This window comes from Peromyscus leucopus, chromosome 5 (genome assembly GCF_004664715.2).
Source record: "Peromyscus leucopus breed LL Stock chromosome 5, UCI_PerLeu_2.1, whole genome shotgun sequence".
In the NCBI taxonomy this organism is placed as follows: domain Eukaryota; kingdom Metazoa; phylum Chordata; class Mammalia; order Rodentia; family Cricetidae; genus Peromyscus; species Peromyscus leucopus.
Genome location: NC_051067.1, coordinates 77,635,521 through 77,652,762, shown reverse-complemented (window position 1 = coordinate 77,652,762; position 17,242 = coordinate 77,635,521). Strand labels below are relative to the sequence as shown.

The window sequence follows — 17,242 nt, the reverse complement described above, 5'->3', positions numbered from 1 at the left end:
AGCCCTCAGTCATGGCCACATTCTGCACAAAGGAGGCAGAAGGGTGTCTCTCCTCCTCCTTCTCTTCTTCCCCCTCACCTTGTCCTTCGCCTCTCTCTCTTTCCTTCTTTGATGATTTGGAGATAGGGTCTCACTGTGAAACCCAGGCTGGCCCGGACTCCAGACCCTCCTGCTGCAGCCTCCCAGATGCTGAGATCACATGCATGGACCGCCATGCCCACAGAGCAGTCTTTCTGTTGGGAGTGTTGCTGCTTTGAGTAAAGACAGCCGTGTTAATAAAGACACAAATAGGGCCTCAGCATGTTACCAAAACCCAGCATATCTCTTTGCAGCTCTATTTTTTTTGGGTCTTCAATTCTAAGAAATTAGCCCTCCAAAGTCATGCCAGAGTGAGACCACACTACTCATTTCATTGATCCCTTGATGTGACCCACCTCCTGCCAATCAGAAAGCTTCCAGAAGGGTCCCAAGCCTGAACCTATGTGCTTTCTTTCTAGGTGCTCAATATACTATCAAGTGATAGTTATTCCTTGTTTGAGGCTGCCTTGTTTTGTCCTTTGCCAGCCACCATCCCCATCCTAATGGTCGTTTGTGCGGTATATGCGTTTTTCATTCTGGGGTCCACAGCTCTTGTCGGGATATGCGTGTACATTATATTCATACCCATCCAGGTAAGTCAGGGATGTGCAATGCAAAATGCTTGACATTTGTCCTTGGCATGCCCACTTTGGTGGAGTTGAGTGAAGGGCTTCATTTCTGCAGCATGCACCCAAAGGCTGAGCCTCTATGAACACAGGTGTTCCTGGCCCTGTGCCATTCCCTAAGAACTTGAATTCAAGTGCCCTGGGGAGGAGGGATGCTTGTGGAGTTTGCCAAAGTTCCTATTTTCCTGCCCTGCATCTTGGCACTTCATTCTATCACCTGACAGATTCCCAGTGGTTTCCTCCAGGCCAAGCCGACTGCCAGAGTGCAGAGGAAGGACTGGACTGAGCCTCCCAGCCAAGTTCCCTTAGAACTTGGTTTGGCGCTATCGTCTCATCCCTGGATTTTTAGGCCAACTGCAATTCAGCAATTCTCCCTGAACACAGTTGCTTGTACCTCGATTTCAGATGTTTATGGCCAAACTCAATTCAGCTTTCCGAAGATCAGCAATTTCAGTGACAGACAAGCGAGTTCAGACAATGAATGAGTTTCTGACCTGCATCAAGCTGATTAAAATGTACGCCTGGGAGAAATCTTTTATGAACACCATTCACGGTAAGATGAGCAGCTGCTTTGCAAAGCACTTACATGGGTAGAATGTACTCTTTGAAGGGGTTCCTAAGATTCTGCAGGGCCAGGCGCTGCAGCAGGGGGCAGGGCCTGGGCGCTGAGGGGACCTCCTAAGGTACTCTTGTAGGTCAGAGGATTTTTCAAGGCTTGTAGCAATTTTTTAATAGACCCAGACATCTGTTCTAATGAACCCAAGGGTGAGCAGCATATGGTTTCATGTTTTCTGGGGCACAGGAAGTCTAGTGCTGGCCAGTTACCCTTACAAAAATAATCACAAACATATTGAGCAGTAAAGTAGCTGTGTCAGGTTATTTCCTTGACTTAGAAGATGTTTACACACACACACACACACACACACACACACACACACACACACCACTCTCACACATATACAAATACTACACACACACCCCACACACATTCCGCACACACCACATGCACACCACACACAAACCATTCACACACACACCACATACATTCACACACATGCACACACCAACCACACACACATACACACATACACACATACCACACACACCACACACACACACACACACACACACACACACACACACACACACACAACACCTATCTGTCCTTGCTCCTAGTGGCTTTATTGTCCTTAAATGGCCCATTGACACAATGCCTCTTGAGCAGATATGAGGATACATTTGTAGATTTCTTTCCCCAGGTGATATTAAGCCTATTTCAGTCAAATCTAAATGTAAATCTGTTTTCCCTCCCAGCACTGCTGTTTTATTTAGGGCAGAGCTGGGGGAATCTATGCTTTTCTCCTCCCTTCCCCTGTCACCTCCTACTCCCAAGTCAGGCCCTAGAACCCTCTGGAAAGGATCACAAAGGGTAATGATGATCTGTAGAGTTTATGGCCTTTACCTCAAAGCAGCTTCCCTCCCCACACTCCAAGGATCTGAGGACCTCCAGAACTCTTCTATTGGAAGCAAAGCGCTTCTGGTCCTCAGATGGAAGGCCAAGAGAAGGTACCCAGGATTTTCCCTTCCGTGAAGACCCTGGAGGTCTATGGAAGAGACAGGCTCTTTTAAGGGGACGGGGGAGCCCCTCAGGAGAGTTTAGAAAAGAATGCTGAGTACAGGGGGTAGAAGGTCTCCTGAGTGACGTCCAGGGTGCCCTCACACAGGGTGTGGGGGGGTCCACGCCTGCTCCTCCTGCTGCCACACCTCCACCTGCATGTTCGGTGGCTTTGGTTTGAAGCAGATGTGTGGTGATGTATTGTGTCCCCAATATATTGTGCACCCTAATAAAGTTTATCTGAGGATGGGGGGGGGGATGCCAGCTACTATAGTAAACATAGAAGTCAGGCAATGGTAGCACACGTCTTTAATTCTATCACTGAGAAGGATCTCTGTGAGTTCAAGGTCACACTGGGAACAGAGCCAGGCTTGGTGGTACATACCTTTAATCCCAGCACTAACCATAAGGGTATGGAGGTCTGAGCTCGGCAGGAAGAGGAAGTGATCTGCTGGGTGGAGAGAGGAAATGAGATGGCAGAACAGAAAGGCGTATAGGCGTGGGCATACAGGAAGTAGGTCTCTTCGGCTGAGGATCTCCAAGTGGTGAGAACACCGCTGGCTTCTTTCTGCTTTTCTGATGTCTCAGAATATCTGGCTCCGGGTTTCATTAATAAGACCGTTTAGTAATTCATCTTACACAGATGCCCCACAGGCTTGTTCATCGCAAGTGTCGTTCCCTCTCTGACATAGACTCCAAAAACACCCAACTCCAGGATGCCCTGGATCACTCGAGAAGGGCTGCCAGGCTGTAGTCGACAATTCCCAACAAGCTTAGGTTCGACCGTCTCTGGGAGGATGTGGGAGACCCTCTCCTTGCTGTGACCGTCTCTGGGAGGATGTGGGAGGCCCTCTCCTTGCTGACCGTCTCTGGGAGGATGTGGGAGACCCTCTCCTTGCTGACCGTCTCTGGGAGGATGTGGGAGACCCTCTCCTTGCTGTGACCGTCTCTGGGAGGATGTGGGAGACCCTCTCCTTGCTGACCGTCTCTGGGAGGGAGGATGTGGGAGACCCTCTCCTTGCTGACCGTCTCTGGGAGGATGTGGGAGGCCCTCTCCTTGCTGACCGTCTCTGGGAGGATGTGGAGATCCTCCTTGCTGACCGTCTCTGGGAGGATGTGGGAGGCCCTCTCCTTGCTGTGACCGTCTCTGGGAGGATGTGGGAGACCCTCTCCTTGCTGACCGTCTCTGGGAGGATGTGGGAGGCCCTCTCCTTGCTGTGACCGTCTCTGGGAGGATGTGGATGGCCCTCTCCTTGCTGTGACCGTCTCTGGGAGGATGTGGGAGACCCTCTCCTTGCTGACAGTCTCTGGGAGGATGTGGGAGGCCTCTCCTTGCTGACCGTCTCTGGAGGATGTGGGAGGCCTCTCCTTGCTGACCGTCTCTGGGAGGATGTGGGAGGCCCTCTCCTTGCTGTGACCGTCTCTGGGAGGATGTGGGAGACCCTCTCCTTGCTGACCGTCTCTGGGAGGATGTGGGAGGCCCTCTCCTTGCTGTGACCGTCTCTGGGAGGATGTGGGAGGCCCTCTCCTTGCTGTCCTTCAGTACCTGCAGAGCTTGCACCGCTGAATGTCAACCTTAGCTGCGGGGACAGTTACAGAACTGCTGGTGTGGCTTCAGGTGGTGGTGACTCCAGGACCAGAGTCACGGCTACAGTCAGCTCTCAGGACCTTCCTTCATACTTAGGCATCAGCATAAAGTTGGGGTGAAGCTGTGTCTGTGTTTCCGGGACTGGTTCTACAACACCTGCTTCACGCTATGTGCTGGTTCAGGCCTAGACTTCCAGGTCCCAGGAGAGGACGGGAGGATTACAAGGCCTGTGGCAGCTTGGGCCATATAGTGAGACACTGGGTCCCTCAACTAAAAAACAACAACAACAACAAAAAAAACCCAAAGATAATGTCACGTAAACAAATAAACCTTGCCCCTAAGAGAGGAGAAAACCTGTCCCTCACTGATGGCAGATCCTCTGGCTGGAACATCAGCAACTCAATAGGCCCTTCTTTGAGGATGCAGAAATATTTCCTTCACACTCTGAATTTAATTCAATTTCATTTCATTTCATTTCATTTCATTTCATTTCATTCTGATTCCATTGGACTTAATTCAATGTAACCCAATTCAGTGTAGCACAAGTCAGTTAGGTTCGATGACTATAAATCAAAATCCTACTATTCGCAGACCCTAGGAGTTGCCCAAGTGGCTAGGGAAAGGGTTTCCACTGTAAAGGTTCAGGGAAGGCTGTAGCGAGCGTAAAGCTTGAAAATAGACCTGTGTTTGTTGGCTCCAGACACACCAAGAGCCCATCTGCTTCTCTCCATTCCACTACCACCCTGGTCCAAGCCAGTCTCCCCTCAGGGGTCATACAGAAGAAGAAGCAGCCCACCTCCCACTCCCAGCAGCCACCCATCTTGCTCCAGAGTAACATTTTAAAGTACCAGTCACTGCCTGCTCCCTGCTAGAAATTCCTCAGTGGTTTCTTATCTCACTTAGATGATTCAAGTTTAGATCGTTCTAGTGAAATCCTGATGTGTTCATTTGGCTCAGCAGGTCTGGCGTCTGGTGATCTTGTTTTCCTGTAACCTCTGCTGACTTTACTCTTTGTTCCAGAAGCATCATGCCATGCTCCTACATGCTTCAGGTTCCTTGTCCTGTTAGATGCTCCTTTTGTCTTTGTGTTGACCTTGGGTCTCCTCCGATCGCTGACTTCCAAAGGCCACCTGGACCAGCGCTCCAAGTGTGTTCCCGTCCTACCAGTGTTCCTTTATCACTTAGCTTTGGTTGTTTCTTTCTGATCACCCATCACAATTGGAAATTATCTTATTCAAGTTTTATTATCATTATTGCTTTTCTTTTGCAACAGTGTTTTAGGCTAGCTTGAAACTAGCTGTGAAGCCCATGCTGGCCTCCAAGCCAAGACCCTTTTGCCTTAGCTTCCTAAGTGGTGGAATTACAGGCATTTATTTCTATTTTTCTTTATTGCCTATCTTCCTCACTGGGAGAGGGCTGTGACCCTGCTTACTGTGTGTCCCCAGACCCAGGCACAGCACCTGTCCTACAGTAGACACCAAATTCAACTCCTGAATGATTGACAATTCTATAAGGTAAATTGAGGAGAGTACCCCAAAGGGCTGGGGGGATGAGGGCTTAAGGGGAAGTCCCCCGGTAGGAGCAAAGATGTGGACACTGGGTTCTTGAGGTGAAAGGCATGTGGACAGCAGAGCCCTGGATCCAATACTAACACGGAAAACAACTTCCTCCGCTGAGTAGGTCCTGTTGGGCGCTGAGCTAGCTTCTCCTTGTCCTCACAGCCAGAAGAACGTGGGACCTAGGGAGGCAAGAGGAATGTGTGGCGGCCACAGTGCCCGTATGAAAACCCTTTTGCACAAGAGGCTAGAATTAGATCGATTCCTAGCAAATCCAAGAGAACAGTGCAGAGTCCTGGGCACCTTGCAGATTGATGATGAGGAGGTTTTAGATCTGTCCCTGGGATACCTGGCAGGGGCCCCACTTTGGATGTCTCTAGGCTACCATACTTGCCCGTGGCTCTGCAATGTTCACAAATGTTCTTTTTCACTCCTTCCCTGCATCTAAACTCAGGGTGCTAGCATATAAAAATCCATCCATGGAGTCTGGGCAGTTGAAGGTCCAGCCACATGAGGCTCTTTGGGCCCAGATGGACCTTTCCATTCTGTTCTACTCCACACTCTTGCTCTGGTCTCACCTGTGTGCACGCTTGTCATGTGTAGTCCTTGTCTGACCCCTGTAGGTATCTGGCTTAGGACTCAATCTATGGAGTGTCAGGGCTGGGAGGGACCTTGGAAACCTTCAGCTTGCAGGAGTTCTGAGAGCCTAGCGCTGCTGGGTTCACATCCTGGGGTTTCAATATTTTATATTTCACCCTCATTTGGAGGAGAATCAGGCAGAAGTAATTCATGTCTTTTCACTGTTCTATTGCTGTGAACAGACATCATGACCAAGGCAACAGACATCATGACTAAGGAGAGATGATTTAGTTGGGAGCTTGCTTACAGTTTCAAAGGGTTAGTTAGTCCCTGATGATCATGGCAGGGAGCATGGTGGTAGGTAGGCAGGTATGGTGCTGGAGCAGTAGCTGAGAGTTTACATCCTGATCTGCAGGCAGCAGGGAGGGGATGGACAAGACTGGGCCTGGCATGGGTTTTTAAAACCTCAAAGTCCACCCCCAGTAACATACCTTCTCCAGTAAGGCCACATCTACTCCAACAAGGCCACGCCTCCTAATCCTTCTCAAACAGTTCCACTAACTGGAGACTAAGCATTCAAACATATGAGCCTATAGGAGCCATTCTCATTCAGATCTTTCTTTCTTTTTGCTTTGTGTGTGTGTGTGTGTGTGTGTGTGTGTGTGTGTGTGTGTGTGTATGTTTGTGTGTGGTTTGCAGTATGTATATATGCTTCTACATGTATGGGTGCATGTATGTTGAGGCCTGAAGCTGTTTGGTGGTATCTTCCTTGATCTCTCTTCACTATATCCATTGAGGCAGGGCCTCTCACTGAGCCTGGAACTTGCTATTCTGGCTAGTCTCGCTAACCAGCTTGCCCCAGAGAGTTCCTGCTCTGTCTTCTGAGTTCCAGGATTACAGACAGTGGCTTTTACTGCACAGATTTTATGTGGGTTGTGGGGATCCAAATTCTGGTCCTTATACTTGTGTGGCAAACATTTTTACCTGCTAAGTTTCCCCCCCCAGTCTGTGAATAATACATTTCTTAATGTTAGGATGTGGCATGCAAAATAAGATCATCCCCGATTGCCTTCTCTTTTGCAGATATAAGAAAGAGAGAAAAACATTTACTGGAAAGGGCTGGATATGTCCAAAGTGGAAACTCAGCCCTGGCTCCCATTGTGTCTACAATAGCCATTGTATCAACTTTCACCTGCCACATCTTCCTGAACCGCAAGCTCACTGCTCCTGTGGTAAGAGCTATCTTTAGATCAGGTCACTTTTGCACCCTATCCTTGACAAGCCCCAGGTGAGAAGCCCCTTTCCAACTTCACCATGCATGGTGTTAGAACTCTCAGTTGCCATATACCAAATGATGCCAGGATACTTCAATGAACTAATTAATTAAATGTAAACTTTGTTTTTGGTGCTAGGGTTTGAGCCCAGGGTCTTGTGCATTATAGATAAGCACTGTACCATTGAGTTATATGTCAGACTCTGATCTAGTTTGTATATGGGTGCTTGGGCTGACAATGTGCTCAGGAGAACCTGCCTGCTATTCTTATCTGTCCATGCAGAGCAGGGGTGGCTGTTAACAGTAGAACACAGCTTTGAGGGGAAAACAACCTAGGAAGCCTAGTGAGTACTCGACTGTTTTTCCTCCTGTGGTATGTGCTACACACAGGGGCCATTAGCTTGTTCTCTGGTAAGGAGAAATCAAAGGACTCGGGCTGAGGTTGGAGTTAGGGTTCCTCTGAGCTTGAGAACTGGGTCTATCCTGTTTAAATCTTGACTCTCCTACTCCCCGGTGATGACTTGCGACAGACCATTGGCCATACCTGGCCTTGGTTTTGTTATCAGTAAGCAGCCTGGTGGTCGTTCCTGTCAGTGTAGCTGGGAGAAGGGCTGAGTTGTCCTGCATAAAGCCCGGGGAGTCATGGAATGGGGCGGGGGGAGGGCTCTTACATGCTCTACACTACCTGCTCTCATCAGGCCAGGTGGGCGTGGGCTGAAGCCTCTGAGGGCAAGTGGGGTGAATGTAAAGCATGTGAGCTTTTGATTAGGGAATAGTGTAGTCAAAGATAAAGAAATGTTGAGCTAGAGGGAAAATGACTCTCAGATTTAAATGAAGAAAAGCCCAGCTAAGATAGTAAACCAAGTATTTGCAGGACAAACAGCTGGAGGAAAGTCAGCAGAAGGAAGAGAGAAGTGTGTGTGTGTGTGTGTGTGTGTGTGTGTGTGTGTGTGTGTGTGTGTGTGTGTGTGAATAAGTATAGTAAGTATGGAGAAAATAAAGAATTATGATATATAGAAGAAGATTAGGATCGAATGATAAGTGATGTGTGAGAGGGGGTATTTCGGTCTGGATCTATCAGCAGCTAGTAGAACGAAGCAAATGAGTGCATGGCTTTGTTGTGTTTTTTTTTTTTTTTTTTTTTGTTTTTTTTGATTTAGAGAGTTAGGACAAGATGTGATGGGGGTATCCATTGTTATCCCCTTAGCAATGTAGAATTAGCTCAAACCTGGGGCCACAGGGCTTGTTCGGCAGCAGACGTCACTTGGGATTTGCTGGAGGAAGTTGTGTTATTAATTTCTTAAATGGGGTAGAAAGAGGCTGACAGTTGAAGTCAGACATATGAGAAGATGGTACTTGAGAGATGAAATCATGCACCCTGGGGAGCCAGCAGAAAGGAGAAAGCTTCACTGAGGTTCTCCAGTATCCAGAGATACTGGATAGGGCTCAGAGGAAAAACCCTTACGGTCATTGATGTTAGAGCTATGTGCTCTGGGGAAAGATGCTGTGGCCCCAGAGGGTCAGATGCCACTGATTAACCTAGAGCAGAAAGTGAGTTAGTCGAACTGTGCAGGGCTTTGAATGAGCAGTCTTGGTTTGCATAAAGACATGGTGTGGACAGATATGTATGAAGTTATTCAGTTAGAGTATAAGTCTCCCTTCTGGATTGACAGACACAAGAGTATACATTTCCCACTATTTCTGTGAAAATTCCCAAAGCAAAATAGATTACAAAGCCACTGCCCCTACATTGCCAACTCATGGTTTCTGAGCCATGAAATGAAAAAGCCTTCCTCTGTGAATCCCAATTGTGCCACTGTTTCTTATGTTAGTAAGTATAACCCCCCATGGATATAGCAGCTTGGAGCCAAAGTGACTTGCAGTCCTAAACTCTCAATCCTCTCTTTCCTTCTTCAGGCATTTAGTGTGATTGCCATGTTTAATGTAATGAAGTTTTCAATTGCAATCTTGCCTTTCTCGGTCAAAGCAGTGGCCGAAGCCAGTGTCTCTCTAAAGAGAATGAAGGTATAACTAACATTGGGTGAGTAGGGAAGAGATCTCATTTCTGGAGGGAGGGTGATGCTTGGAAATGGAGATGCTGCTCAGGTCTACGGGAGGGCTGGGTCAGGCCTGCAGGTGTGTGGACATGAAGCTGGAATAGTTAGTGTGCACAGGAGAGAGTGACTGGTGAAGGTTTCGAAGGAGGTGTGGTCTGGAGGGAAAATGAGGCAGAGTCTAGTCACAGAGGCAATGTTCTTAACCTCCACAACTCATTCAAGGCAGGATTCTAATTTGCTCCAGCAGTGCGAATGGCCTTTACACTGAGTCTGTCCCTGGTTTGTCCTGTGATGAGTGTGGTGACATGCACCACCTCAGGGTCATCATTTAGTCACTATTTATCCACCAAAGAATCTGAGGCATGTAAGAAATGAAGAGAGAAAAGAAAGAGATAGTCTTTATCCTTCAGAGCTGTTGTTCTGGTACAAGACCAGGTGCTTCAGTAAGCTATGTCCATGGTAAGATGCAAGATGCAAGAATGGCATTTGATGGGTTTGAGGTAGAAACAGAGAAGGGAGAAGGAAATTCTTGCCCACAGGATGGCAGTTCGGTTGTCATTGAAATCTGGACTCATCTCGAGCACTCCGGGTTCCTGCACCCATTTTCTTGCTTCCAAATAGTCTAGAGCCCTGTAGAGACTCCAGTCACTGTCCTCTCGATGAGGAGAGACACTCTCTCTTATGAGATGGACTGGCAGACATTCCATTGCCACTTACAGGTACAAGAATCAACAGTGCTTCATTCACTGTGTATCACTGTACTGGGAAGCAAGGAAAGGTGTCCCGTCACCTTCATTAAAGTCTCCTCACCTGTCCTCTGAACTCACAGTGACGTAGTGACAGTCTTCCTTTTCCAAAGCTGTCCTCCTAAAATCATGATTCCACTCAGTTCCCAGAGAGCTGTTAAGTTACTCACATGCCACCCAGCACTGCCTGCATGGAATCAGTGAACCCTGCTCTCCCAGCACGGCACTTGAGCTCTTATCACTGGCGCCTCAGTTTCTCCACCTTTGTTCCACATCCTGTTTCCGCCTTGAGCTCTGTGATTCAGCAACCCGGATGGCTTATTTCATGTCCTGCCCACCTCCCAGACCATGCTCTGCAGCTCCCTTGTCTGCCACGTGGTCTCGACTCACATTTCCTGCTCTCTCTCTCCCTCTTCTTTGCCCATGTGGCAGGTGCCCGCACAGACTCAGTTCGGACGCCAAACACATGGACTTCCAGGAAGGGGACTCGTGTCCTTTCTCTGGCCATTACATTGTCGTGTTCTTGTCACACTTCACGGCACTGATCTGTTCATGTCCCCTTCTCCTCACAAACAGTTTTTTCAAGGTCAGGAACTATGCCTTATTTTTGTGTGCATTTCTGCTTTTTACCCCATAGCCTGACATGTACCGTTTAGTACCTTGCAAATGTTTTGTTAGGATGAGTGTGGAAGAGGACAAAGACACTAAACAAATGGACCTTGGTTTCACATGTATCAATGTCATACAGTGAAGCCCATCCCCTGTGGACAGAGGCTCGCTGTCTTGCCGATGAGGAAGAAATGTTGCTGGATCAGCATTCTCCAATGTGGGTGACCCACATAGGCCTCAGGGTTAAAAGACACCTGTCCCAGATAGTTTGAGTCAGTGGACTATTTCTGTTTCAGCACTCCCGGGGGAATAACTTCTGGTCAGTCCTGCATGTCCTAGGTAGAAATGCCAAGAATATAATTTGAAGTCATTAGAAGACATATGGGAGGATTCTTGCAAATGGATGACATCTGCCCATTTACTGTTGTCTCTTTAATCTTAGAAAATTCTCATAGCTAAGAGTCCCCCATCCTACATCACCCAACCAGAAGACCCAGACACTATCTTGCTTTTAGCAAATGCCACCCTGACATGGGAACAAGAAATCAACAGAAGTGACCCACCGAAGGCACAAGACCAGAAAAGGCGTATTTCCAAGCAACAGAGGTCGGAGCTATACAGTGAGCCACGCCCATCAGCGCAGGGGGTGCTGGCCTGGAGGGGCAAAGTGGCAGCCCCAAGTCAGTTCTCCACAACATCAGCTTTGTGGTGAGAAAGGTGGGTGTGCCAGTCAGCTTTGTATCACGGTAATGAAGTATCTTAGGCAATGAATCTAAGAAGGGCTAAGGTTTGGGAGTCTGGGGAGATGGGTCCTTGGTGAAGTGCTTGCCATGGAAACCTAAGGAGTTGAGTTGAGAGCCCCAGTACCCACATAAAAAGCAGGTACAGCTGTGCATGCCTGCAATTCAGCACTGGGGAGGCAGGGGCATGGGGATCCTTGAGGCTTGTGGGTCCCTGCAGCCAAACCAGGGTCAGGGAGAGACTCCATATCAACAGATAAGGTGAAAGGTGATTGAGGAAAAAACTTCACATCTACTCTGGCTTACTTACTGGGGGTGAGGTAAGAGGGAGAGAGAGGGAAGAGGGGGAGGGAGGGAGGCAGAGAGAGAGGAGAGAGAGATAGATAGAGTGTGTGTGTGTGTGTGTGTGTGTGTGTGTGAGAGAGAGAGAGAGAGAGAGAGAGAGAGAGAGAGAGAGAGAGAGAGAGAGAGAGAGAGAGAGAGAGAGAATTTTGACTTAGTTTTGGAGATTACAGTTCAAGAGTTCAAGATCAGACTGTGGGCCTCTAGGGTGGGTAGTGAAATAAATCACGTACATCATGTGCCAGGAGGCATAGAATAAAAAGAAGGGGGTTCCATGGTCCTTTTTGAGGGCATGACTGCAACGATCTGAACACTCCTTCTAGGGTGTCTGCTCCTAAAAGTCAACACCACCTGGTAACAGTGCTATGAACCAGTGCCCCTCCCTGTGAGGGGCGATCAGCACCCAAGCTGCAGCAGCAGGTGTGAATTCTGAAGGCATGGTCGACACCCTGCCTCCTTGTATTATGTAGCTATGGCTTTCTCAAGCCCCATAAAATTCAGTTTGAGCTGGAGGAGGTGGTGGGATGTCTCGAATCAGGTCCTCTGTCTTCCCTGTCCAACGTTATAATGAGCATGGACATGGCAGCATTCTCCTCCGACTTAGAGGAGATGGTTTTCACTGGGGCTGATTGCTTTCCCTGGAACCACTGTGTTTTTGTTTCATTTTGTTTTTGAGATTGAGTCTTACTATGAACTTAGGCCGGTCTCAAACTGGCCGTCGTCCTGTCTCAGCCTCCCTGTGCTGGAATATAGATGTGGGTCACCACATCTGCTGTTCTAGGTACAATGTTGTTTTCTGAAGGTTCTGGAGCTAGAATCCAAAGCCTCTTGTGTGCTTTGCAAGTGCCCAACCCTTGATCCTTGCCAGTTACAGTTCTGAATGGACAGTCCAATTCAGGAGGCTAGTCTCAAACTGACCAGCGTTAGTTAGTAGTGGCTTTAGAATTGTTTGTAATTTCACATTAGACTGTTGAGAGAGAACAATAACCCACCTATTCACCTGTCACGCAGTTAATGTTTTTAGCTACGTCAAACACTACTCCATTCTGTGACTGAGGCACAAGGCAGCTAAATGACAAGGGCGGGGTCACATGGCCAGCAATGTGGAGGAGACTGCACACTTAGACCACCCAACTCAATCTGTACTCTTTTTCTGTTTGTTTTAAGACAGGATCTCACTATGAGGTCTGGACTATTCAGGAACTCATCGTCTTCCTGCCTCAGCCTCTAGTCTGTATTCTGTTCCCCCTCTCCCTCCCCCAGCCTGTTCTTTTACCCACTACAAAATACCGCTTTTGCACAAAACAAGAGTGCAATGCTTTTGTTTGTTTGTTTGAACCAGCCTAGCGAGGGGGTAGGGCTGAGCTCACCAAGCCAGCCAGGCACCATAGTCCTTCCTTCCCTCAAGAGCGAGCACTGTAGAACCCTTAGATAAAGCTATGGATTTAGGGAGCATCTGGCCTCCTCTTGCTCCTCGGATCTGCATCTTGTTGCACTGGGAACATAATGATGGCGCTCTGAAGGTGGTGCTGATTCTGCAGCAGCAGGCTCAGCGTTAATCTTGTGCCTAGTGATGTAATCTCCCATCTCATTGATTGATTTTCCCTATGCAATCGCTGCAGAAGGACAAGCTCGGTAGCTAAAGACTGGCCCCTCTTGCAGCTAACAGAACCATCTGCCACACACTCCCTGGAAATGGTATCTAATGTTTGGCGGGCTCAGTGCCATGCAGCTCAAGTTTCAGTTGTGTTTTGCTCCAGTGAAACCACTGCTTTCTTGTAGCTGCCCCCTGCCTCTGGGGGCAGCACCCACATTTCTTCCGACAGCTCAGAAAACTGGTATCATCTAAGGGAGCTGTTTTTCAGTCCTCTAATTGCTTTGCTCCACACTATCTTTGCTATACAGAAATATCTGGATTTGTGCATCTATAGTTATCTTTGGGCCTCCAGCTCACAAAAAAAAAAAAAAAAAAAAAAAAAACACATGGAGACTTATTATTGATTATGAAAGCTTGGCCTTAGCTTAAGCTTGTCCCAGTAGTTCTTCTATCTTAAGTTGACCCATTTATTTTAGTCTATGTTCTGTCGTGTGGCTCGTTACCTCATCTCTCCATACTGCCCATGCTGATTCCTCCATGTCTGACTGATGAGTCCACCTTCGTCTTCCCAGAGTTCTCTGTCTGCCTGGAAGTCCCACCTATACTTATTGCCTAGTTATTGGCCATCCAGTCTTTTTATTACACCAACCACAGCAATACGTCTTCACAATACGCATCAAAGGCATGGGCAGCATTTTGTGAGATAGTTCCAGGCTCTAGCCACTTACAGCTACTTCACCTTGGGCAGATTGCCTCAGCTCCCAAAGAGCCTCTCTTTTTGCCTGTTCACTTCACAAGGTGGTTTGTGAGAACAGAGAAACTACATACAAAATGCTTAGCTCGTGGTGAGCTTCAACTGCTATTAGCAACCGCTGCTCTTTTCCCCTTAACAACCACAGCTAACTTAAGTGTTGCCCTTAGAAGTTCTAAATTCAGGCTGTCTGAGTTTCTCCAAATTTAGCTCCATGATTCTATTAGTTGCTATCCCCCAGGATGAGATCAGGGTATGCTATTCAGAGTCATAGCCTTAGCCTCAAGCCCACGCCTGGTGCAAGGTTCTTAATAACATTTGAGGAATGAGAAATAAATAATGAGACTCCCAGAAGATGCTGGCCTCCTGGGATTCATTCTGAAGAAAATAATGGACCTAGGAGGTTCTTACCCAGTCCCACAGAATGACCAGGACTCAGTGGAGGCTTATAGGGAGCCTCTCTGAAACTGGCCCTCACCAAGTCTCCATAGTAGCCTCGTCTTCTTGAAGTGCTACTGTGACTGAAGGGGTCAGCCTCACATACTTGCAGCTTTGATACTGCGGCTTCCCTGGGCAGTGACTCCATCTGTCCTGGTTGTGGTTTATACCCAGTACCTAGCATGGTGTGTGACATTCCTTAAAGATGAGTCAAAGAAGTTATTGATGACAGGCAGCAAGCCTCATGCTAGGTTTGGCAGAAGGTGGGAGCATATCTAATCTAGCCTGGGGTGGGAAAGGAGTCATATTCGGCTTCATACTGAATGCATCTCTGTTCTAAAGGGTTGCAACAGGTCTATTTGCAAATGTTCTAGATTGTTCCCCATGCCACCTCTGTTTAAACATAGAAGCAGACAGGCTATCTGCCTCTCTCTCTCTGGAGTAACCCCAGAGGCCTATGTGACCCATGCCTTACCTCTTTCAGGCATCACTCAATGTCACTTGTGACAAGTGCTGTCCTGGCCCATGTGCCTGGGACCTCTGAGTGTACTTGTCCACCTTCCATGCACAGAGTCCGAGACTGACAGGTGGTGAAGGGGTGCTGGAATATCACACAAACTATGCTCACTTTCCCAGAGTTGCTTGAGTTTCCCTCCAGCTCGGGGCTTCATTTGTCTTCTGGATGGGCTAACTTAACAGAATGTGGTTTATGGGTGTCGTTCTTTACCTGAGTCACCCCTTTCTCTCTGGTGCTACCTGAACCTCCCAAACAAGGTGCTCTCACTCTGATTCTCACGCAGCACGTGTTTCTGGGCCAGCACAAGTGAATCATCAGCTGTCTAGTTAATTGCCCCTGTACCTCCATCTCCACCCACTCTTTGCCCTGTCTATGATACGTGTTTGACAATCTCCACATTTCAGTTGTCCTTCTGTCTATCTCCAGCTAAAATACAATCTCTGTGTGGGTCAACACGGACTCACCTGTTATGTTCATCTTCTGGGTGGCTAGGGTTTCCCTGGGATCTCAAATGTCCCTCCCTCGTGACCCTGGAGTCAGGGTGACTGCTGGTGCTCAGAACAATGCCTGGTGCATCACAGGTACTCAGCGACAATTTGATGACTGAGTTGACACTTATACAGCTGCAAAGTCATTCTGTGGATATAGTGAAAAAACTTGGAGTTCTAAATTGAGTTGTTATGATAAAAGATTTCTTTAAAAAATGACTTCTGAAATCACTCTCTATATTTCAAAGACATCCCATGTCCTCCTGAGCCATATCCCCCTTTACCTGTCATTAGACTCATTTCCTCGGTCTCTGGGCACAGGACAACCCTCATATCCAGAGCCTGTGTCTTCTAAACTGGCACAAGGCTGTTTTACATCAATGTGTGAACAGGATTTCCAGAAGCCCTCTGGGTACTCTGCTTGCTGCATGAGGGAGGGCTCTTAATTAAAACTCACATCTCTGCATCCTTCCAAGCTGTGCATAGACTTGGGGGCTGAGGCTGCAGCTGCCACCTTGTAGAGGTGACAGTAGCCTCCTGTCCTGCCTGTCCTGGTCAGCATAGAGCTCAAACCCCCCTGACAATGTAGGGGGAGTAACTGTCTTATCTCTTTTCTCTGACAGGGGAAGGTTTTGGGAATATGCGGGAATGTTGGAAGTGGGAAGAGTTCCCTTATCTCAGCTCTCCTAGGACAGGTAAGTGTGTGGGGAGAGCTGGAAAGACCACATGACAGGAGGGGGGCAGGGTTTCCTTGCTGCAGACTGAGGGACTTAAGCAGCCTGGAGGCCAGTGGTCAGGTTTGGCCGCGCACGGTTGATGCGAATGTTGTTGATGATTCCCTTGGGTTGATGCATTTGGCAGCTCCATGCCTGGCTAGACAAGATTTTCCCACATCTTTGGGTTTACCTCCCGAGGACAGGAGTTAAACACTGATTGCTTCTTTGCCTTCAGCTCTGTGTTGGTCCAAATAAGTGATGGATCATTAAATCTGTGGCGTCTCCCATGGCTGTCCTGCTTTATAAAATCCAGAAAAGCAGCCTGGTGGAGAATGAAGGAACTGGAGGGACTCATGGCAACTTTTGATGAATTTTTGATGGTTTCCCAAACCCCAAGTCCTGCCTGGGAGCTTCGAGGAAGGGCGAGCGAATGAATGCACAGAGGCAGCAATGTGACCCCAACTGCTCCGAACACTTTGTATAGGAAGAGGGGTTCATAGATCTCGACCTGCTTCTGCCCCTTCTAGCTGTGAGGCCCTAAGTAGGTGGTAAAGGCGACAAACTGTAGTCACAGGTGGCCTTCATGTTGCCGTGTATTACAAGCTTCACCCTAAATGAATAAGACATGTTTTGAGGAGGTTGGGGAATTAACTCTTCTTTCTGCCTACTGTTGTTCCTAAAAGGAAGACTGATTGAGCTGAGGTTGCCTCCTATTGTTGAAAGAATTTGGAGAACCTCTGAAGGGAAAAAGAAATGAGGCTCAGTAGGGCCCCAACAGAATGGGGACTGAGTCTTATAAGTGCCAATGTGAAAGACTTCTTCTGCCTCCCTTGACTCTCTGTAGGGAGAGTGACTATGACTACCCTTCCTGGAGATGAGGAGGGCCAGGGTCTGGTAGGCTCTGGCCCCTATATGTGTGTGCTTCT

The 17,242-nt window shown here is 48.1% G+C and overlaps 1 protein-coding gene across 1 annotated transcript in view; it reads left to right on the top strand.

Moving 5' to 3' along the window:
- The window catches only part of Abcc12 (ATP binding cassette subfamily C member 12), a 77,172-nt gene that overhangs the window by 22,262 nt on the left and 37,668 nt on the right, over positions 1-17,242 (top strand). The window contains 7 exon segments of the mRNA XM_028893987.2: positions 498-671; positions 1,110-1,257; positions 7,126-7,274; positions 9,233-9,340; positions 11,170-11,380; positions 11,383-11,444; positions 16,224-16,295. Coding sequence (XP_028749820.1) covers positions 498-671; positions 1,110-1,257; positions 7,126-7,274; positions 9,233-9,340; positions 11,170-11,380; positions 11,383-11,444; positions 16,224-16,295 — 924 coding nt within the window.